The sequence below is a fragment of the Lygodium microphyllum genome, chromosome 29 (genome assembly GCF_053477565.2).
Source record: "Lygodium microphyllum isolate KBCC chromosome 29, Lygodium_microphyllum_v1.1.10, whole genome shotgun sequence".
Classification (NCBI taxonomy): Eukaryota; Viridiplantae; Streptophyta; class Polypodiopsida; order Schizaeales; family Lygodiaceae; genus Lygodium; species Lygodium microphyllum.
Genome location: NC_141163.1, coordinates 111,663 through 136,518, shown reverse-complemented (window position 1 = coordinate 136,518; position 24,856 = coordinate 111,663). Strand labels below are relative to the sequence as shown.

Genomic DNA, 24,856 nt, shown 5'->3' with positions numbered 1-24,856 from the left:
CATCATGGTGATAGCCATAAAAAGAATGCTACTTATAAGAACTATGCCCATACATTCTGTCTTGTGCTGCATATTCATGTTTAATCATGCCACCATAATCGAATCCATAACAATTCATTGGAGTAGCAACTGATCCCAACATATGCTATCCATAGACAATACTTCTACTTGCATTAAAGTCTCCATATGCATGAGTTTGATGGGTCCCAACATTGCTATATAAGGTACAAGCAACATGTTGTCCATAAGACCCAAGGCATGCATGATTTTCCATGCAACCATCAAAATTTTCATGTCTGTCACCCCTGTAGTCCATGTTGTCCATAGTGACCTGCTTAGCCTAGCTCTGGCCTCACTTGTAGCTATGGCAACTTTCTTCTAATGCTCCAAGCATGAATAAGTGTACCAACAATTACCCTTAGGGTTGTGAGATTCATGCGTTGCCCATGCAGAGGCCTCCATTGATCACATGGTATCGGATGATGTCCCTTTAGTGGCATCCTGGTAGGACCTCCAAATTTTCGCCCAAGATATCGTGAAAATGGAGCCCGAGGCTCACAAATGTGTAGCTCAATATGCTTTGCATACTGAACTACGAACATTGCAAAGAAAACAAAAAGAGGCTGGATTGCTGAGTAATCTTGACTCTTTAGAAAAAAGAAAGTCAACAAGCCAGATTAAGCAGCACAACTCAAATAGAAGCTAAGCAAGCTGTTGCCCAAAACACACATGTGGAAGAATTTAGTGAGGTGTCATCAAGTTGGGGAGGAGGATGGTACTTTTGATTGGGCGTCAGATAGTGTGGACAAAGATGAAAAAGCTGAGCTACGCTTTTCTAAGAACGCAACTAGCAGAGACAATAAAATACATTGGCAGATCTACCTTAAAACTCAATCATAGGTCATGTGTAAGCACACATTCCCTCCTAATGCCTTCCCTTAAAGTTGACGGCAATAGCTACTACTTGCAATGTGCCTTCATGATTCAAGAGTGAAGATTAACTCCAAATGAACAAGCAGTGACTCTATTTTATGATTTTCGTGTAGCGAAAGTCGTTTTCCCTGGAGTAGAAATCAATGCAAAATGTGTTGAGTGGAGCTACAGATCTGTTGTAATGAAGCGTGTCCAATCATATTTGCCCTTCCCCTTGACGTATAACTCACAAAGATACCCAAGTGGAGCTACAGATCTATTACATTGAAACCTGCCCAATCATATTTGCCCTTCCCCTTGACATATAGCTACACAAAGATACCCAACTCCACTCCCATCAAGTACCAAGAGGATGAGTTCTCTCCATTTGGTCTCTTTAAACCAAACAAAAGTCCTCTGAAATATGTTATGTTTAGATGTATTGAGTGATTAATATTGATCCAGCATAATCAATCAAAGGTCATTGTCAAGTCCTCACCCTGCAACAATCCTCAAGAGGCAATGATTGATTCACCATCACCATTTACTCCAAAGATAAAGTGGCTTGATCTACTGTTATCATTCTCCTGGCAAAAAGAAGATGAAGGGAGAGGCAAAGATTACCAAAAGAGAAAAACATACGCACCAGAAATGGATCTTGATGGACAACAACAGCCAGAGATTTTCCTCAATATCTAGAAGCTTCAGGATCTACAAGAGTTCATTCAATGCCCTGGCAGCAAAGGTAGGCGCAGTAGAAATGGATCTTGAGAGGATAAATGAAAAAGCCACTAACAAAGTTGTCAAATCGAGTAGAAATGGATCTTCTTCTACTCAAAATTGTTGCATTGCACCATATGATGTGCCAGATGAACACAGTCCTTGAATTCTCCTACATCATTGTAAATGTGCCATGCTTCAAGATCAAAATTGGTGGATGCTTCTTCCCGCATTGCAGATTGCACAGATTGGTCTATAATGTAATAAACCAATCGTGTTAATCCTGAACGTCTCCAATCTTTTGAAAGATTCGTTGCTGCTTCTTTCATGAAGTATGCTCATCAACTCTAGTAATAATCTTTGTCAATTTGAGTGGATTAAAGAGTATGACTTTGAAGAAGATGCAACTTCATTTCAAGAGGATCTGGATTTTGCCATCGCATACACTAGCTGGGAATTGTTGCATGATTTTGATTTGCAGGTGGAAATCACTTTGTTCCGGGATCTGCTTGAACCTTAGGTGCTACCACAAATAAGAAATCCTTGGTAAAATGAATTTGAGCTTCTGTCATGAGCTTCCGTCAAACCTGCCTAGGGAACATCAAGGATAGCAAATACCTAGGGAGTCTCCCTAAGTCACTAATATATTCTCTTCATTCTTTTATGAATATCTCACTTCCACTACAATAATATCCAAAGCAAAACAACAAACAAGTCAATCAGCAATGGCCCCATACTATAGTCTCATACTTATCACAACATTCTCTACTAATTGATGATTTGTAAATGTTGGGGGTAAAGGTGATTGTGCCTAGCCGCCTATGTATTACTACATTGAGAGTACCCACACGCCTATATACTGCAAGTGATAGACACTCATCACTATCATTTTATTCTTTTAGTGATATTTGAATAAAGGAAAGGGCGTTCACACATTGTGACTATTGGAGTTTCCATATCTTGTTTGTGTGTGTCTCTCTCTTGCTCTTGCTCCTTCCACCATAGCTCTTGCTTCCACTCTGGCATTACTTCAACTTGTAAAAACCATTGCATAGACATTGAGGAGCTCAACCCACTTTAGCTTGTGGAAAATACTTACAATTCACAAGTTTCATGGCTGCCATGGCTCAGCTTGGAGAGGTATGAGTTGGTGCTCTCCTCCCTCCTGGTGATCAAATGCTTGTTGAAGCTTTGCTCCAATCATTCCTCTATCCATAGTAATCATTTTTTGGTCCCTCTTGTGGGTAGAAAAAGCAACAATAAGAGGGGCTGCAAGCACCATGTTTGTGATTGCTGTCCATACTCCTCTTCTTGCCCCATTTGGCATCTCCTCCAACTCCCATATGGTCATTCACACTCAAGCAATCATCTCCAACACCTTGGCACTAACATTTGACATTGAGCATTGGATTTGAGTCCTCAAGCTTCAACTATTGACTATGCAAACACGGCAGCCTATTGTAATATAGTTTAGGATAGCACTTACCTCATTGTCTAGAGGCCACTTATTCTCCCTAGGATGTCTATTTAATGTCAAATCACTTGGGGATGCTATGTTAGTGTTATGAGATCCTATTGGACTGATTTGAGCACACTTTTTGGCTCACTTTTCTCAAATATTTCATTCATGTAATAACATAGTTGAATGTCATTTATCTAGAAAAAGTATATGCTTCTTGTCATTCGATGCTTTCGAGGCTTGGTATTGATGCCCAAATGTTAGCTTTACGATTTGAGATGCTTAACACATGTCTTAGAATATTTTTGGGCTTCAATTGCACTTGCATTCACTCAATTTTGGTATTTATTTCACTATTGTAGTACAATGGACAACAAGCTTTTCTCAGGGAACACTAAATATCTATTGCTCCTGGATATCGCTTAGGTGCTTCATACAAATGTATTGATACTTAGCATTGGTCTATGCACTCGAATATGCTATGGGATACTCTTAAGCTTTGATTTTGAGCTTGAAAATATTCATCTTGATTGTGGTTCAAAACTTGGTTTTGCTTATGTAGTTAGGGCTTGAAGAATATATTGGGTTTTATGCTTTCGAATATATGCTCTATGGATTTCGGATGTTTGGATATCATTCACATGATTTTTTGAGATTTTCTTGCTCATTTGGCATTCAAGTTTTGCTTCAATGGTGGGAGCTACTTGTCTTTATGTACTGAGTCACATTGGCACTTGGATATACTATAGAGCATTTGGTTTATGTAGTTGAGCTTGAGCTTATTACAGTGAGACAATGGGACTCATTCCGACCTGTTAATGCTCTCTTGATATTTATTGGATGTAGTTACCCTATTATGGGATGATTTGATCCCTTGGCTTGGAACTGGTAGTTATGACTATCAGTGGTATTTATATGCTTCTGGGCTATGTTTTGATCTTTTTCTCCATGGGTTATGCATATGGAAATTCTCTTCATTTACCCTTGAGAGCTACCATGTGCATGATGCCTATGCCTATTGCATATATGGTTTCTAATACGCTATAGTTGTGACAAACTTTTCAAGTAGCTCCCAACCAACTAGCACACTTGAATACTCCCCCTCAAAATATGCACTCCCAACCAACTAGCACACTTGAATACTTACCCTCAAGCTCAAACCATTTGCAACACTCCAAGTAGCTACCTAAAATAGATGAACTTTTCTTTTCCAAGTGATTTGGTAAAGATATCTGCTACCTGGTCTTCAGCCTTTACATGTATTAAGTCAATCTACTCTGCTAGTACCATTTCTCTAATGAAATGGTAATGTACTTCAATATGTTTAGATCTTGCATGGTAGACAGGATTGCTTGCAAGCATCACGCTACTCATATTATCACAATGCATCTTCACTTTACTGTCCAAGTGTATCCCCAAGCCATTTAGTAACTTCAGCAACCAAACAACTTCACAAGCCGCTAAGGTGCACCCCTGTACTTAGCTTTTGTACTAGACAATGTAAATGTAGGTTTTTTTTTAACTTTTCCAACTTATCATGCTGCTGCCCAATCCAAATGCATATCCACTAGTTAACCTCCTGTCATAGGAACAACCAGCCTAGTCAGCGTCAGTGTACACTGTCAAGTCAAGGGATTTCTGATATGCACAAAACATCCCATAATCTATCATACCCTTTACATATCTCATGATTCTCATAACTACATCCAAATATGGTTTGCGAGGCTTTTGGATGAATTGACTGATCAGCCCCACATCATAGCTCAAGTCAGGCCGTAATAGTCAAGTAGATCAAGCTGCCCATGATCTGTCTATACATGGTAACATTCTCTATCCTAGTCCCAACATCAATTTGCAGCTTGACATTTTGGTCTAAGGGTGTATCCATAGCCTTACATTTAGCCATTCCATACTTTTGTAACATGTCATAAGCATACTACTTCTGCAACAATAACCATATGCCTTGAGGTGTAGACACTACCTCAATTCCCATAAAATATTTCAGCTCACCAAGATCTTTGAATTTGAGTTCAGCCTACAACAATGACTTTATTTCAACAGTCCTGCTCTCATCATCTCCAGTAATGATTAAATCATTGACATAGACAACCAGAAACACATAGCCATGATATGTCTTCTTCACAAATAAATTGTAATTTGCATCACCCAATTTAAATCCATGCTGCTGTAAATAACTGGTAAATCAAGCATTCCAAGCTCTGGATGCCTGTTTCAGCCCATATAATGCCTTTTTCAGCTTGCATACATATGTTAGAAAATTTGAATGCACATAGCCTTCAGGCTGCTCCGTATAAAGTTCTTCTTGCTGTAAGTCACCGTTGCATTTTTTACATCCATTTTCCATAACTTCCAGCCTTTAGCTATTGCCAATGCAATGATTGTTTTGACTATTGCCATTTTAGCTACAGGGCTGAAAGTCTTCTCATAGTGAAGACCATATTGCTTTGCACAACCTTTTGCAACCAGCATGGCCTTATAGCATTCCAATGACCCATTCAACTTGCATTTAACCTTGTACACCCATTTGCAGCCAATGGGGACTTTGCCTTTAGGCAACTGAACCAAATCCCATGTTCCATTTTCAGCCAAGGCTGAATACTCTTCATCTATGGCAGCATACAAGGTCTCATCTGCAACTACCTCATCAAACTTAGTGGGTTCTTTGAACCCTATCATCTTAGTCATATAGTTATAATGATGGACTGAGTATCTAGTGTATGTGTACATGTCAACTGGTCTTTTGACCCTTTATGACCTCCTCAATTGTAGCTCACTCTGAGCTTGTCTCTCATGAGGCTGTACATACCGATTCTACCTTGCAGCACTAAGCATCATACCAGAAGGAATCCCCAACTCACTATCCAAGCTATCATTGCTGGACGACTCATAACTTGCAGTAAGTGGATGCGCCTCACTGACATGTCCATGTCAATGGATGTAGGAGTGCAATTTTGTAACCGTCCTAACCAAGGACTCATTGTAGATGACACATCACCTGTCAGACCACTCATAGATGTATTGGCTACAGGGGTATTTTTAGCATTACTTGTGCTGGTTGATCCATCAATAGGCATTGCAATTGCAAACCAAGAAGCTAGCTCGTTAAAGACAACATCTCTGCTTATCAACATCTCATGAGTAGACATTACATAGCATTTATAGGCCTTCCTATCATGTGCATAACCCAAAAACATGCTCTTGACAGCCTTAGGTTCCAATTTCTTCCTCTTTTCATCCAGAATATGCACATATGCAATGCAACCAATGACCTTTAAGTGCTAATGGAAGGCTTATGACCATACAACCTCTCATAAGGTGTTACATCATGAATCCATGTTGTAGAGGTTCTATTCAACACATATACAACAACCACCATTGCTTCAACCCAATAAGCATAGGCAAACACTTTTCATTCAACATAGCTCTAGCTAACTCCATTAGTAGCCTATTTTTCCTCTCTGCTACACCATTTTACTATGGTGTAGAGCTGCAAGTAAGCTATCTTCTAATCCCATACTTTGCAAGATATTTGTCAAACTCTAGTAAGACATATTCTTTGCCTCCATCTGACCGAAGACAAGAGCAGCCCAACTCATTTTCAACATGCTTCTTGAAAACTCTGAATGCATCACACACTTCATCTTTATGTTTCAATATGTATAGCCAAGTGTACCTGTTGAAATCATCAATGAAAGATACATAGTAACGAGCACCTCAAAATGAAGCATTATGAGATGGATCCCAAACATCAGAGTGTATAAACTCCAAAGGTCTCAAACTATTCTTGACATGCTTCATAAAGGGAAACCTTGCTTACTTTCCAAATTGACATGCAGGACATACATGGCCAAAGTCATTATACTTGAATTTGGATAATCCAAGTACCACTTCCTTATGCTGCATAGATTTCAGATTTTGAACATTAACATGGCCAATCCTCTTATGCCAAATCTCAATGTCCCGTATAGAACCCTCATCATGTGCAAACATGGCTACCTTAAGTTTTGGAATGGATGAGTCCAAGGTAAACATCTTGCCATCCCTTGTGTCTCTGGCAATTAATTTGCAGCCATTACCACATTCTTCAATAAAGCATCCATTTTTATTGAATCTAACCTACAAATTTTGTTTGGCCATTTGTCCCACTGACAAGAGATTCTTAGTTATTGACAGTACATGCAATACATCATGAATGCTCTTTTTCTTGCCATCAGGCATCATCAACAGAACAACTCTTGTGTGCTAAATGTCATGTTGGTTGTCATCCCCAATACAAACATAACCATGTGAACCTGCAACAACCAAGTCATCAAACCACTCTCCATGGGGTGTCATATGGTTAGAAGCCCCATAGTCAATGTACCATCTCTCATCTTTGTTATGCCTAGGTGCATTCTTGGACACATGCTGCATGGCAAATAATCTATCACCTTGATCATCATGAGCACTGCTAGATGATGCATAATTCCCATGTTGTCTACCCTTAGCCTTCATATATGCCTGCCTCTTATGACAATCCTTTACAATGTGCCTATATCTGCCACAATAATGACAGTCCTTGTCCCTATTGGACTGATCATTTGACTACCAGGATCCACCACCTCTACCTCGGATTGATCTCCCTGTGCCTCTAAAGCCACCGCGCTGGCCCTGTGTATTTGTGCCATGCCAATTACTCTGTTGCTGCTATCCATAGATGTTTCGAGTGTTTCCACAACCTTGAAAAGAGCCATGGCCTCTGCCGCCTTTGTCACATTGGCTAGAACAAAGGACAATGTCTCTGCTTTGAGATGTACTAGAACATGTGTTCAATCCAAGCTTTACTTCCTCATGCAACAACGGATGTGTTATTTTTGCGAGGTCTTGATTTCGTGCTTTTGCAATTGAAATTGATTTTTAGAGCTTTTTGAAACAACCTTGGATGCTTTCTACAAATGACATGTCAAAAATATATTGCACATCATGCATTACTAACCCATTCACAATAAAGGGAGCAATGGTGTTGAATAATCACAACAAATAATAACATTCCAAAGTTTTGCATTACCCAAAAGGAGTACAATATCTAGAAAGGTTCCAAGATCTTCATGTAACAAAAAGGACATGTCACACCCTAATGAAGTGCATGATGATGAGTCCTCCAGAACAATGAATGAGCCATGCTTATGTTGGGCTTCCTACATAACAAGGCATATCTTACGTGTTTGCCCTAACACAAAGGCAAGGTCAGTGGGGGTTAGTGCAGGCTGATGTATGACCATGTGCTCCTTGGGTTGAAGGCCAAGTATGTGCATGTACACATAATACATATGTTTGCAAGCAAGAAATGCCTTTTGGGTAGATTCTCTTTTTTGAAAATCAGGACAAGTGCACCTAGGATCTTCTTTGATGTGGACATCATAACAACTCTCTATCAAGACTCGAAATACTGAATGTTGTCTCTCAAGTTGCACTACCTCCTCCAAGAATGTCACAACCATGCAACCAGCTGCCTCTATTCTCTTTTGTGCATCTTTGGAAATTCCATGTCTCCACTTGCGTCTTCTCCCGCTTGAACCACATTCTGCAGAAATAGGAGGTTTGCTCTTCTCGTTCCTTGGTGGTGCTGTAAAGCAGGCAAACTTGAAACCAGCCTGTCTTAGGCTGCTACACTCTTCCTTCGATATATTTGTTCCTATATCAACTGGCCACAAAGATGGAACAATTGGTGATGCTATCACTTGTTTCTGCACAGCGTTTGTATGCTTGACATCATGATTACAGAACCATATCCATTGTGCAATGTCCTTGTTCTTATAGTCTCTCTCAGACCAAAAGCATGGTGCGACTAACCCCACTTGCCGACTCTGTAATTTGCTGCTGCAATTCTTTCTACCCTCCATACCAAAACACTTTCTCACACAGTTAGGTGGTGTCCTTCGTAAAGCCCACTCCTCCTGTGCCAGTTCTACCTCTTCTATGTGAGTTGACATTTCCGCATTTAGTGCACTTACTCCACCTGCAAAGGGCTTGATTGGTATCTCCTCATCCTCTTGGATACATATCTCTTCCATCTTTCCATCATCAAACTGTATACTCCGCGGCCTGCCCCTGATTTTCCTTTGCCTTGACTCCATCACGTATCCCGGTCTATGAGAACTTACAGTTGCTCCACCTCCCTTCTTTTTTCTTTGCACAGTCTCCCTATCACCTTGCATTATAGGCTCCTCGTACAAAGGACTTCCAGCTACAACACCTTGCAACGCCCGTGCAACAGAGGAGGGATTTGGGGATTCCCTTTTGCTGGCACTAGCCAACAAAGACTCCATAGAAGGCCCAGATCCAATAAACCTCCCTGTGGTATAGCCCAACCTCTTTGCACATTGAATATATGCATTCAAAACATCACTAACACATGCATCATAAAGTGATATCTTTCATTTTCCACCCTCACCTGCTAACCAACTAGCATGGACACTTTTTGATAAGTTTATGCTTGGAATTTGAGCATGTTCCCAAGGACTTTTGTTAGCCTGCGGAGTCAAATCCAAAAATAGAATCAATAGCTCTCCCCATTGCTACATTGTGCAACAAATCTTAATGAGCTGGAAAAAATGTCACAGTTACATGAGATTCAATTTCTCCCCAGTGGGCAATTCTTTGCTCCTACCATTTCAACCACCTATCCAAATCCTTGATGTGTTCCTTGTTGACATTTCGTGCCCACCAATCTCGGATAGCAGAGGCCTGAAGTGAGGCTAGTTGAGTTGTCGTTGCTAGCCTTCATGCTTCACACAATTCAATGTGGTGCATTTGTTTATCCACAGTGCCTAATTTCTTGGTATGCTTTTGCAAACTTTGCTCCCAATGAAAAAGACAAGAATGCTCCCTCCCTTCCATTATGTTATGAGGCCCTCCATTGTACACAGCCCTTATTGCCATCCAATTCGCACTTGCCTCATCGGACATAAATCCAGCAAAGTCAGGTGGATCATGGCCACATTGAACCATGACAGAATTCAAATTTCTCCAAAACAGGATTTGAGACTCTTCGTCCTCCTCTTTAAATTCACATATTGCAATTACCTGCAATGCTCTCATGCTAGTTCATGATTGATACATTAGTATAGTGTTCATCAACAACAATTTAATTTCAATAAAAGCTTTCATTATGTTGCCACATACCCGTGATCATAAACTGAACAAGACATAGTTGCCCACCCATCAATCCTATGGGTATGATCAAAGTCAAGATGACCACCCTACGCTTATTCTTGGCCTTGGTTGCACAGCTTGACCTAGACTTGTACCAGATGGATGTCAAGATGAATTTTTTACATGGAGACTTGCATAATGAGATTTACATGGAGCAGCCTAAGGGCTCTACCGACCCTGGCAAGGAACACCTAGTGTGCAAGCTAAAGAAGAGTCTATATGGCTTGAAGTAGGCACCTAGGGAATGGTACCATAAGTTTGATGCATTCATGCAGTCCAGGGCTACAGCCACAGTGCTATGGATCCGTGCTTGTATATAAAGAAAGCCTGTGATAGTTCTTTACTGATTTTGGTACTCTATGTGGATGACATGGTTTTGGTAGAGACATCTCATGAGGAGCTAGATACTCTTAAGGCTTAGCTCAAGAAGAGCTTTGAGATGAAAGATCTCGGACATGCCTCTCATATACTTGATATGCGCATTACACGCGATAGATCTCAGGGACTACTCTATCTATCATAGAAGGAGTACATTCATAAAGTCCTTGAACGCTTTTGTATGCAGGATGTTAAGCCTATTGGCTATCCATTACCTTCTCATGTGAAGGTTTCATAGGATGATTGTCCACAAACAGATGAGTAGAGGGCCAAGATGGCCAAGATTCCCTATGCATCAGTCATGGGGTAGTCTTATGTATGCCATGATAGCCACCTGTCCAGATATAGCCTTTGCAGTTGGGGTTGTGGCACGCTATATGGCTACATCTGGCATGAAACATTGGGATGCCGTGAAGGATATCATGAGGTACCTAAAGGGCATAGCAGTAGATATGTGTCTTTGCTATGGTAGCCAGGATACAGGAGTCATGGGGTACACTAACTCTGATTATGTGGGACATACAGATAGTAGGAACTCCACTTCTGGTTATGTCTTCACTTATGCTGGAGGAGCTATCTCTTGGATTTCCAGGGCATAGAAGTGTATGACCCTTTCTACTACAAAGTCCGAGTATATTGCAGCCACAGAGGCTTGCAAGGAAGCTATCTGGTTAGGCTGTTTGATTGTAGACCTTGGTATGATAGATGTTATGCGTACACTGCATTCGGATTCTATGAGTGCTATTCAGTTGGCCAAGAATCCGGTCTTCCATGCGAAGATGAAACATATTGAGGTGAGGTATCACTTCATTCACGAGGTCGTTGAGGACATGTCTGTTGATCGAGTGAGTAGAATCATGCAGACATGCTCACGAAGAGCCTCACTATAGAGCGATTTGCCTTCCTCAGGAGATTGATGGGTGTTGGATGAGATGATGTCTTTTTCCTCATCCTGTTGTACATGTGTACATGCCGTACTGTCTTTTCTTTTTTCTCTCTCACTGGGGCAGATTTACCTTTAAGTGGGAGGTTGTTGGGGGTAAAGGCGCCTCCGCCTAGCCGCCTGTATATTACTACACTTTACTACACTGGCAGTAACCACCACTGCACACTACAGGTGGCAGGCACTCGTCACTGACACTTATTCTTTATTCTTTTAGTGATAGTTTGAATAAAGGAAGGCCCGGCCACACATTGTGGTTGTTGGATTTCCCACTTTGAGCTTCACTCTCTCTCTTGCTCTTGCTCTCCATCCGCCATAGCTCTCACCGCCAAGCTTCTTCCTCCTAAGTTCCACTTCCCTTTCAGCAGGTACGTTTAATGGTTTGTTGTTTTAGTGATTGCATCATACTAGTTGATGAAGTTGTTGGAGGGAGCCTTTGCTATGGAGGAGCCAGGGGTGCACCTTAGCAGCTTGTGAAGTTGTTTGGTTGCTGAAGTTACTAAATGACTTGGGGATACACTTGGACAGTAAAGTAAAGATGCATTGTGATAATATGAGCAGCGTGATGCTTGCAAGCAATCCTGTCTACCATGCAAGATCTAAACATATTGAAGTACATTACCATTTCATTAGAGAAATGGTACTAGCAGAGTAGATTGACTTAATACATGTAAAGACTGAAGACCAGGTAGCAGATATCTTTACCAAATCACTTGGAAAAGAAAAGTTCATCTATTTTAGGTAGCTACTTGGAGTGTTGCAAATGGTTTGAGCTTGAGGGGGAGTATTCAAGTGTGCTAGTTGGTTGGGAGTGCATATTTTGAGGGGGAGTATTCAAGTGTGCTAGTTGGTTGGGAGCTACTTGAAAAGTTTGTCACAACTATAGAAAGCATTGAAGAAGAAAGCATCACATACACACACCTTGCGTTATATATACAAATTACCTTTCTGCAGGGATTTTTGAGCTTGTGAGACAATACAGCTTGTCTCTTGTGATCTTGAGCATGCTTGCATCATCCCACTTTAGCCCAAATAACAACTTAAAGAACTCATCACCATTTTGGGGATTAGCAATGGATAGGTATTTGTAACCCCTATCCTTAAGGCGCTCCTCTTCCACCCTTGTAGCCTTCTCCAAACGTTTCTTCCTCTCTACCTCATCTAGACCAAGAGCCTCAAGCTTAGCAGTTTCTTTTGAGATGAAGACATGAAATTCATCCTATCATTCCAAAAAAAAAAAAACTAAATTAGAGATAGAAAAGCACATCTCATACAAGTGAGCCATAGAAAGAAAATCACCTTCCATACAAGCTGAGATATTAAACCTCAAGGAGAGTTATACCATGGAGCAACACCATGATAATACCTTGCCTCTATACTCATCTCAACCTCAGCCCACTTCCTCATGGCTGGACTCAATCTATCTAGAATGGAGTCTTTGTTTGCAATACCAAACTTTTGAAACACATACACCTCATGCGCAATATTTGGAGTAACATGAGCTCTGGCAATACTATTGAAAACAAACAAAAGCATAATATGAGAATGTAAGTGTAACATATTACAAAGAGGAGCATAGGTAAAGGAAAAAGACTTACGCGTTGGTGGTGTCTAGTGCGAGTAGTAGCTCTGCTTCCTTTGCCTTTGGCACCTCAATGAATTGGCACCGTACACTAACATGGTAGTGAGCACAGTCGGAGTACTCTGTAATTGAAAACCAACAAACATAAGAATGGGATATGAACATTCAATACTTGCATGTATAGTGGACAACTTACTTTCTTTGATGCGTTTCTACCACGTTTTAAGCCTGTGGTTTCCATCCCAAACCAAGAACTTTTTACCCTTAAGGTCTTGCCACTCTCTTCCAAGAGCCCTCTCAAAATCCTCATTTCTTTGGCGCCATATTGGACCCCATTCATCTAGATTGCTGGCTGTCATAGACATGGTCTCCCCTCTCGAACCTTCAACTGACACAAGGAAGTGTCCCATAGTCTCAAGATAACCAGTGGAATCAAAGGAAGGAATCAACCACTGGGCATCATCCGTAGCAAATCTGACTGCCTCATGAGCCACTAATCTGCAAAGAGACACAAGAGGAGGCAGCGTCCTCTTTTTTATATAAAATTGACTCAGCACATCCTTCATCAGTCCTAGAGAGACTTGCTTGCCTAAGTTCCTTGAGTGCTTCTTTTCTTTTTCATCATCATTCTCCCCTTGATCACTATCACCACTCTCCTCTTCTTTGTCATCTAGACTATCATGCTGCACATTAGTCTCTGTAGGAGCAGATATTAATAAGTAATAATAAAAAAAAGTAGCATTAAACCAATCATATTTAATACATAACACTGAACTAAGCGTCATATGTAAATGAAATGGACACATAAGTGACTACCTGTGTGCTCCGCAACCCCGTCAATTGTATTGGAGTCCCCATCCAATTGTGCTTCGTCATCAATGTAGACACATCTTTTTGGACCACATCCTTTCTTTGTTGAAGGAGTGTCCACTGATCTCAAACGCGATGATGCTTCTTGCTCTAAGATCCGCCTAGGAACACATCCTGAACGTAGCTTCATACAGACTTCACGGCTACTATGAGGTGACACACATTTCTTTCTCTTTCTAAGCACTCTTTTAGGTGCCATAACTTTCTCTACACACTTACAAATAGATATACAATCAACCTCTTTAAGATTAACAACACAATCAATCTCCTTAAGATTAGCAACACAATCAATCTCTTTAACATTAGCAACACAATCAATCTCTTTAGGTCACGAGACGAAGCCACGGACGAAGCCACACGCTTGTAGCCATGGGACGAAGCATAAGCCCACCCAATGGTTGCGCGGACGCGACCATAAGCTTCAATCTCTTACCTTGGAGGCCCGTCGGACGGCATACCGGACGGCAGGTTCAATCTCTTACCTTATTCTCACGAAGCATATGGGACGAAGCCACACGCTTGTAGCCATGGGACAAAGCATAAGCCCACCCAATGGTTGCGCGGACGCGACCATAAGCTTCAATCTATTACCTTGGAGGCCCGTCGGACGGCATACGGGACGGTTGCCACGGGGCATAAGCCCACCCATCGTCCGCGTGGACGCGGTCGATTGGGGGGCTTGAAGGTGTTACCTTGGAGGCCCACACGATGGCGCATAACCAAATGACGGGACGGCATACAGGACGGTTGCCACGGGGCATAAGCCCACCCATCGTCCACGTGGACGCAGATGATTGGGTGGCTTCAAGGTGTTACCTTGGAGGCCCACACGACGGGACGGCATAACCAAATGACGGGACGGCATACGGGATGGTTGCCATGGGGCATAAGCCCACCCATCGTCCGCGTGGACGCAGACGATTGGGGGGCTTCAAGGTGTTACCTTGGAGGCCCACACGATGGCTCATAACCAAATGACGAAGCGTAGCCCACACGACGGCGCATAACCAAATGACGAAGCGTAGCCCACACGAAGCGTGACCAAAAGACGAAGCTTAAGCAAATGACAAAGCTTAAGCCTACCCATTGTCCGCGTGGACGCGGACGATTGGGGGGCTCAAGGTGTTACCTGGCAGGCCGCGGACGAAGCCAGGACCTTCGCACGAAGCCAAGGTGTTACGAACGAAGCCGTTGACGAAGCCACGGACCGTCGCGAGAGCTGCAGGAGCTGCCACACGAGGAGTTGTAGGAGCTGCCACATGAGGAGTTGGCACCGTCCCACGAGGAGCTGGGGAAGGAGTTGGCACCGTCGCGTAGGAGTTGCACCGTCGCGCAGGAGTTGGGGCAGGAGTTGGCACCGTCACGCAGGAGTTGGGGCAGGAGCTGTCGCACAGGAGTTGCAGGAGTTGTGGGGCACCGTCGTGAGAGTTGTGGGAGCTGTAGGAGCTTCCGCACGAGGAGTTGTAGGAGTTGTCGCGCAGGAGTTGTGGCAAGAGAGAGAGACGGAGAGAGGGAGAGAAGGGAGAAGGGAGAAACAGAGAAGGGAGAAAGAGAAGGGAGAAGGGAGAAGGGAGAAAGAACGGAGAAAGAGAAAGAGAAGGGAGAAAGAGAAGGGAGAAGGGAGAAGGGAGAAAGAACGGAGAAAGAGAAAGAGAAGGGAGAAAGAGAAGGGAGAAAGAGAGAAGGGAGAGAAGGGAGAGAGAGAGAAAGAGAAGGGAGAAAGAGAGAAGGGAGAGAGAGAGAGGGAGAGGAGAGAGAGAGAGAGAGAGAGCAAAGAGAGGAGAGAGTTGAGAAAGAGAGGAGAGAGTTGAGGAGAGACTTAATAACCCTAATAAAGAAGTTAGCTGTTGATTACGTAATTAGGTAACTAGTTAGCCGTTAAATAATTAAATAATTAATACAACATAAATAAATTATGAGTGCATAAAGGTGAAGGATGGTGGGTGGTTGAGTCGTAAATTTTTCTATTGATTTCTCTCCGCTTGTAGTGACGGTGAACTGTTGCCTTCTCTTCATCAAATACACACTGTGAGCTATATTTAGAGTTTTCTTCTCTTCATCAAATACTAACCCACCAGAGGGCACAACATGTCGAGTTTTGCTATTTTGACATGGAGACTAGCCAGTGATTGCTTAGAGCACAGGGTTTCATTAAGAAATGGGGAGATTCTTTTGAGTGAGTACTACCTACAGAATCTATTGCCTCCAACACAAAAATTCCAAGGGTTGCAAGCTGTCATAGAGAATGATGGTGGAGCAAACAACGTCACTGTGTCTCCAAGATGGGATCATGAAGGGCATGCGCACTATCTGATTGATAGTACATTATCAGCCACCTACTCTATCATGCACTCAAGTAACTATGTGTGTATCTCTAACAGTATTGAGTCAATAGAAGATGAGATTGACAACTGCATTGATTGTACTCCTGGTTGTAGCAAATCAACTCCAGTGTGTCTTGACGTACACTCAAATAACAAGAAGGATGTTGATGACACAAATGTCGGGGAGGACCTATGTGTGGGTAGCCAAAGCGAGGACTTATCTTCCTATGATAACTCGATTGCAGCCTTCATTGAAGAGAAAGCTAGAACAGGTAGATTGAAAAAATTACTAGCGCTTTGTGGACTTCCACGAAGGGTGGATGAGCTCCCAATCGAGTATAATGGCACAATTGCTTTTGAGCTTCCAGCCATAGATAGCAAGAAACGAATGATGGGTATGGAACAAAAATATGATGGTCACCTGTGGTCGCGGCCCTCACAAACAAATATGGCAATTGAGTGCACTGTGCGCTTGAGCTATTGTCTTGGAAGTCTTCAATGTCTTAGGATCACTTGTCCTTACTACATAACAGAGGGAAAATACAATGATGTTTTTTTCCATGGTCACTTGGATAGAACCGTGAGCATGGGTTATCTTGCAAGTGAGGGAAACTCCAAGATAACATGTCACTATTGTCTTAATGTTGCTACTTGTGCAGTCATTTGCAAATGCATGATCTATTATGTGTTGCCACTGGATCCTACAATGACACGTTTGGTGATCCATGTTGGGGAGCATGCTCACAGTGTTCAACATGGCACTAAGAGGGCAACCCTTGACAAGGTGCGGAGGCTTGTGAGCACGGTCCTAAAGATCGAAAAGGGAGGCCCACGAAAAATACAGATGCTAGTCGCTCGGCAGATGTTGAACGGACTTCATCAAATTCAACACCATGCTCTTTCTTAAAACCCTTAGCAACCAATAGAGCCTTGTATGCCAGCTTCAGGGCTCCAGGGTTACTTTTCAACTTGTACACCCACTTGCAAGGCAAAGCCTTCTTACCCTAAGGCAAGGAAACCAAATCCCAAGTCTAATTCTTATGCAATGAGTCAAGCTCAGATTGCATAGCCCTCTCCCAAGAGTGACAATCACCCCTGTGCATAGCCTCATCATAAGTGAGAGGCTCTCCTGCATCTGTAACCAGTAATAATCCATAGAGGGCACAAAATGGTCAGGAGGTTGTCTATCTCTAGTAGAATACCTAAACTCAAGCTCTGTTGCTTGACCGACATCATGTCTAACATCAGCATGTCTAATATCTGGGCCATGAGCATCAGGTGATGTTGCACGCTATCTAGCTAGCTGTGGAGTGGGCTGAACGGGAGCAGGTGGCTCCTCCTGAAAGATAACTCTGCGTACTTCAACTACTTTCTCAAGATGCATATGCATTTTGTCATCATGAAAGATGACATCATGACTGTGGATCACTTTCCACACGTGCGGATCCCATAGATGGTAACCCATCTCCCTTGCATCTCCATAGCCAATGAAAATGCCTTTGACACTCTTAGGATCCAGCTTATTGCGTTTGTCCTTGGGCACATGGAAGAATGCCTCACATCCAAAGACACGCAAATGATCATAAGAGAGGGACTTGCCTGCCCATACCTCCTCTGCAACCTGAAAGTCAATGCCATTGCTAAGCAACCTGTTAATAAGATGCATTGTAGTAGTAATTGCCTCAACCCAAAAGTGTTGCGGTAAGCCAGCTTGGCTAAGCATGCTACGGACCCTTTCCTGAATGGTCCTATCATGCGTTCAGCCATACCATTTTGGGGTGGGGTGTAAGGGGTGGTCAATTGTCGCTTAATACCCCACTCATCACAAAACTACTAAAAAACACGTGATACATACTCAGTCCCATTATCTAACCTTAGGCATTTCAACCTATTCCTAGACTAGTTCTCTGCTAATGCAAGCCAACGCTAAAATGTGTCTAAGACATCGGATTTTCTCTTGATGGGATAAGCCCAAACCTTACAAACACCATATTGGAGAATATGGGAATTTCCCATAAGTTTGGGACACGTGGTCAAATCTTTGGATTTGTCATAACTTGAACATTATAACTCCAAATTGAGCGTTCTATAGCTCAATAGATTCCATTTTTCAAGAGCTTTCCAATGATAGGTCACATCATATGGTTTTGAGAAACTTATGGGTATATTATCCGGGTGCCACCTTTTTAGTATTCAAAAAATGGAAATTGGGAGATTCCCAAACTCACTAATATTGTGTTTACATGAGTAATCATCTATGAAAGTAACAAAGTACTTTGCTCCATCGAGTGATTGACAGGGCATGGGCCCACATATATCTGAGTGCACAAGAGCCAAGGGCTCACCCATGCATTTCTTACCAAACTTTTTATGCATATTTCTAGTCTGCCTGCCATACAAACAATGATCACAAGAATCAAAATGCAGAGAGTCAAAAGGCCAAAGATACTGCAAAGCACTAAGCATTTTCATTCCTTTAAGGGACATATGCCCCAAACGAGCATGCCAAAGGGATACATGGGGGATAGAATCCACAAACAAAACATGATCCAAGGTAGCTCTGGATAGAAGTAAGGGATAGAGGCTGGCAGGCTTGGCACCTCTTGCAAGCATAAGCTTGCCACGAATAATCTTCCATGCAGAGTCTCCAAAAGACACAAAATACCCTACATCATCAAGCTGTCCAGCTGACATGAGGCTGCGAGTCAACGCAGGTACATGGCGTACATCATGCAAAACAAAAGAACTACGAGAAGGAAACTACAACCTAACATCTCCAATGCCCACAATGTCAAGAGACATGTCATCACCAAGATGCACAAAACTAGAGATGGTACGATAGGTATGAAACCAATCTCTACAGGGTGTCACATGAAATGACACACTCAAATCCAAGAGCTAGCACTACGCATACATAGAATTATCTCAGAAGCCTGTAAATATCGTATGAAGAAGCTACAAGTATGTAATCGTCATTTGAATTAGTGGCTTGCATGACATTAACCTCTTCTATCTTCACACTGGACTTTGCAGGTACAATACTGTACTCAAAAGACTTTTCTTGCACTTTCTCTTTTCCCTTTTCCTTGGGCTTATCATCGTGCATCTTATGGCACTATGGCCTAATATGTCCTACTTTCTTACAATAATGACAAGTAAAATCACGCTTCCCTCCAAGGGACTTACTACGACCACGTGACTTAGACCTGGACTTCTGAGAATCCCTGCCCTTATAATCATTGTCATGCCTGCCATGTCTGCCACCTCTAATGGTCAATGCATGTGAAGAGCAGGAAGCATAATTGTTTCTCCTGTTGATTTTCTCAGCCAATAAAGCACACTCAGCATCTTTGATTTTCAGCCCATCAAGCTTGTTTGTGCATATGGCAGTACGGAAGACATCCCATGATTCAGGAAAGGTGCCAAGAAGAAACAATGGGTGCAAGTTGTCTTTGAACTCAATACCCAATGATAATAGATTCTTCATGATAGCATGAAACTGGCTGAAATAAGATAATATGGATATCCCCTCCTTCATGCAAAGGTCCACTAACTACTTTAGCCAATACATCTGTGACGCAGGACTCTGCTGTGCATAAAGCTCCTTAATCTTCTCCCATAAGTCCCATGCACTCTGATTCTCATCTTCAACAACATTATGAAGTGACAAGATAATGGTAGACTTGCATAGCTCATCAACTTCCATCCAAACATCATCATCCATATCCTCGGGTTTAACACCCTTGAAACGCAAGGGCTTAATTTGCAACTTTTGCACCAAAACCTACCATATCTTGTACTTCCAATACCCATAGTTGGTACCATCCAACTTGGCAATGTTAAAGAGAGTTGTGTCTTTCAGATGACCAGCCATATTGTCCCAAATCAATGCAAAAATGTAAAATTGCATATTGTTGTAATGAGCAGAAAATGGACTAAAACCACTGCTAAAATTGGTTGAAAGAGTGGATATCACCAAGAGAAGTACATGTCCACCAAAAATAACCAAGATAACATCAAATACTAACCATTACCCTCGTAGAAGTGCTCAAAATCTACAGATTTCAGCTTGCTGGAATAAATGACAGCAGTATGCAAAATTGTCCCAAAGTGAAGCAATCACTAATACATATGCACTGTAACTACTAGGTAGCAAGGTACATCCAACAGTGAATGCCAAGGAGCAAGAAGGTACCAAGAACTATCAAACCAATAACCTTTAAGGCAAGAGACATCTCATATGTCTAGAACTTATGTATGTAATGGGTCTCAGGGTAAGAGAAGAGACCAAGCACAAGCACAATTGATAGAGCAAGAAGCTCAATGCATAACCATCCAGGATGCATAAAAAACTGATAAACTTGTGAAAAAGATAGGTGCCTACCCTAATAGGTGTATCAAATTAGCCCACTACAGACTAACTGCAGACATAAAGCTCTTAGGAGAGCAAATGCATGTAACTGCTCCACAAACTCAAGCTCAAGTGTTAGTAAGACTCTGTGTACATCCGAATATACCAAGAGACTCCCACTGGAAGTAAAGTCAAATGTAAATAGAGCAACCAACACTCTAATACATGGAGTATATAGCATCAAACATGCCAAATCCCAGTAGGATACATCCAGAGCATAAATCCCAAGCTATCTCAAACCCGTAAAGCATAAGCCTGAAAGCATTCAAAGAGCATGTAACTGACAACCAAATGTAATGCCCACTATGTCCAAGATGCTCAAATACATCTGAAGACGAAGCTCCAAGTAACTGTCAAGCATTGGCAAACCAAGTGGCAGCCATATCTGACCAAAGCATAAATGTAAGAAGCCTAAATGTCAAGCAGTGATAATAGGCATAAATCAGTCCAAAGCCTACCACCTAAAGCAAAATGCCAATGAAAGATGACTCCAAGCTCAAAAGAATTCCGAAACCAAAAAGAAGCATTTGACAATCTCCAAATACATCGGTATGATCATTCAATCCTCCAGTAAGCACCCCGGATCCAAGAACCAATGCATACACCAAGTAAATGAGCTTCAGTCCACTATATTATAGTAAAATATTTACAGTTAAATGATGTCCAAATTTGCTCCAAATCAGTCCCAAAGCATAGACATAGCATCCCATAACATCTAGGAATCATCGGGCATCAATAGACATCAAATGGGCAATGCCAAGAAGCATCAAACAGTAAATGTTAAGTGTTGCCATGTTTTGACAGTCCTAGGACTGTGTATCCAACAATGGCTGAAGGGGGGAAGCACTCGAATCGATCATCGGGAGCCAAGAACTAATGGCAAGGAGTCCAACAATGATTGGGAAGGTTGCTAAGAGTGTTGAGAAGCCGGGGAAGAAGCGGGAAATGCCAGGAGCAGGTCAGCCTAGTCCCCTAAAAATGTGCCGCATTTTGTGCTGGCTATTCTTGGGGGCTAGGGGGGTCTTCAACAGTGCTTTGGAGCACTTGGCAATGTTGAGGGGGTTCCGATGCAGCCGTAGAAGGTGCCAATGAAGGTCTAGAAGCTCGAGGAGGAGGTGGGAGATCAAAACATATCTGCAAATGAAGGTGTCATGGCTGCCATTGAAGCTCAGGTTGAAGCTCTTCAAATCTGACCTGAAGAGAATGTCGGGCAAGCTACAATGCCTTTGCTTTGATACCAGTTGAAAGGGAAGTGGAACCCATGAGGAAGAAGCTTGGTGGTGAGAGCTATGGTTTATGGAGAGCAAGAGCAAGAGAGAGAGTGAAACTCAAAGTGGGAACTCCAACAACCAGAATGTGTGGCCGGGCCTTTCTTTATTCAAACTATCACTAAAAGAATAAAGAATAAGTGATTGTGACGTGCGCCCTCCACCTATAGTGTGCAATGGTGGTTTCTGTCAGTGTAGTAATATGTAGTAATACATGGGCGGCTAGGCAAAGGCGCCTTCACCCCCAACACCCGCACTAAATAGACATATGGCCTTCTTGTCCCCCTACCTTTATATGCATTAGGTGCACCAAACAATTTCTTCACCATTACCATTGCTAGTTCCTACAACATCCATTCTTAGAGACCCTTGAATATGTCCATCCCTACAAAAGGGAAGCATGTCATTTGTAAAAATGTATGATCTAGAGCATGGCCATGAAGGTGGAAAGAGGAAGAGTGAGCTCATGAGGTGACAGACATCAAGACCCAATGCCAAACAAGTGAATTAGGTTCCAAGATGGAAGCTTGGACTCATAAATATAGTCTTGTGTGTTGACAATGACACAGACAATTTGCTAGAAGTACAAAAGTACTATGACATTGCATTCAAAATGAGAGCAAGTATAATGCTTTATAAGAATAGACTAGGCTACACTTTCCACCACTATGCATATGGCATTCTGCATCCTGAGCCCACACTACTCCATACAAAGAGGTTAAGCTAGGTGTGATTGCCAATATCTTAACACCCCTCCTCAATCACAACCACAAAAGTACAAAGTGTGTAGAGGCTTTAGTGAGCAACCACTTGCAAAGTGTAGGCACACCACAAACATGGTAAACACTAGAGGCTATCACAAAAAAGGCTAAGTGTGGGTACCAAAGACATGGTGGACATCCAGAGGCTGTAATAGTACAACACTAGCTATCCTTTCTTAAAAGTGTATTTCTTTGCTTTTAGGTCATGGAGCTGCTTCATCCAATACTTGGTCACCTCCTGATGTAGCAAGCTCTACAATCTAATCTCATCAAGGTGTATCAGACTCATAAAGCACTCTAAGAGGGCATCCCCGTCACCCAAAGAATGATTGATCGCAAATCTTATTGTCGACAACTTGATATCTAGAGGTATGACGCACTCCTGTCCATGTACTAACTTGAATGGGGTGTGACCAGTAGCTCGTTTGAATGCCATATTGTATGTCCACACTGCCACATACAACTTTTTGTCCCAATCTCATTTCTTTTCCGATACTACCTTAGACAGAATGCCCACAAGCTGCTTGTTGGTACTCTCAACCTGCCCATTGGCTTGTAGGTTATGGAGGGTTGTTTTATTGTGCTTGATGTGCCAAGCCTCAGTCATGCTTTTTATCACTTTGTTTAGAAAAAATGCATCCCCCAGTCCGATACTATTTCTTTTGGCAGACCAAATCGACATACTATTTGCTCTAATAGGAAACTGGTGGTTTCCTTTGCATTATCTTTCCGTGTCACACATGCTTCCGACCACTTAGTAAAATAATCAGTTGCTACAATAATATATCTTTTCTGTGTAGTGGATGACAGAGTAATAGGGCCCACAAAGTCGATCCCCTACTTCTCGAATAGAAGGATCGCCATAATAGGAGTGAGTGGTCCCTTCCTATTCTCTCGACTATCATGTCGTTGACAGATGTCACATCTTTTAACGTACTTGAATGCATCTTGGAAGATGGCTGGCCACCAATATCCCGCCCTCAAGGCTTTTTTTGCAGTTAGTCGCCCAACAAAATGACCTTTGCAAGCAGAGTCATGGCACTCTTCTAAGATGAAAGGGACCTCGTCAAGCATTACACAACGGCGATAGATATCGTCTACCTCTTGCCGATACAACATGCCTATGATTACTATGAATTTTAAAGCCTGCTATTTAATCTTTCTCTTTTTTGACTTCGGTAGACCAGCTCTAGTCTCTCCCGTCAAAAAATAATGTGTTATTGTTGCATACCATGAGGGAATAGATGCCGTGTCAATCTTGGATAATGAGCCCCAATCCCACTGCCTTCAGCCAACTCCCCAAAGTCCAAAAGGCACTCTACGATACCCTACAACCTGGGTGGCTTGCTCTTAACCTCATAATCAAACTCCTGCAAGTGATTAACAATGTTGCCAAATGGTCGGGCGGTTGTAGCTTATTCATCAGTAGTCATAGCGTTTCCGCCTTCATATAAAGGACAACCTTCTCATAAAGAATATAGTGCCTGAACTTTTTGGTCACAAAGACCATCGCAAGGCACAACTTTTCCATATAAGTATAATTAGTTTTGAATACACCCACCTTCCAACAACTTCCGACTGGCAATAGTAATCGGGTGATACCACTTCTATTCCCACATCTGTGCTAAACAACAACTAATGCTATGCATGGTAGCTACTGAAAAGATACAAAAAAAATTTCCCCTCTTCGGTGCTTTCAGCATATATGCTCTTGCGAGTTCCTACTTTACATCCTTGAAAGCCACCTAACAAGGGTCACTCCACATACACAAACAATTGAAGGGTAACAAATTAGTCAATGGCAACATTCTTTCTACCAAAGCGTTTACGAACCATCGATAATATCCAACTAATGACAGAAAGATGTGGACTTCTTTGGACTCATGGTGACTATAGCTTTGATCTTTTTAGGATCCGTCGCAATCCCTACTGAGCTAACTACATGGCCAAGTAGAAGCCCATAAGGTATGCCAAAAACACACTTCCTTAGATTGAGAGCTATGCAAAATTGTA

The 24,856-nt window shown here is 42.2% G+C and overlaps 1 protein-coding gene across 1 annotated transcript; it reads right to left on the bottom strand.

Annotated features, from left to right (window-relative positions):
* Positions 1 to 5,126: 5,126 nt before the first annotated feature.
* On the bottom strand, positions 5,127 to 14,209 carry LOC148010294 (uncharacterized). Its single transcript, XM_087671045.1, has 3 exons — positions 14,042 to 14,209; positions 13,486 to 13,904; positions 5,127 to 5,286 (listed from the first exon to the last, which is right to left on the bottom strand). Exons 1-3 carry the CDS (start codon positions 14,207 to 14,209, stop codon positions 5,127 to 5,129), a joined length of 747 nt encoding a protein of 248 aa, XP_087527171.1.
* Between the last annotated feature and the right edge of the window lie 10,647 nt (positions 14,210 to 24,856).

Excerpts from the sequence above, each read along its gene's own strand:
- LOC148010294 (XM_087671045.1), bottom strand. The coding sequence starts at position 14,209 with ATGAAGCTACGTTCAGGATGTGTTCCTAGGCGGATCTTAGAGCAAGAA. Across the intron at positions 13,905-14,041 it reads ACTCCAATACAATTGACGGG|ACTAATGTGCAGCATGATAG; the intron begins GTTGCGGAGCAC and ends GCTCCTACAGAG. Across the intron at positions 5,287-13,485 it reads AGGGCTCTTGGAAGAGAGTG|TTATTTACAGCAGCATGGAT; the intron begins GCAAGACCTTAA and ends TTGATTTACCAG.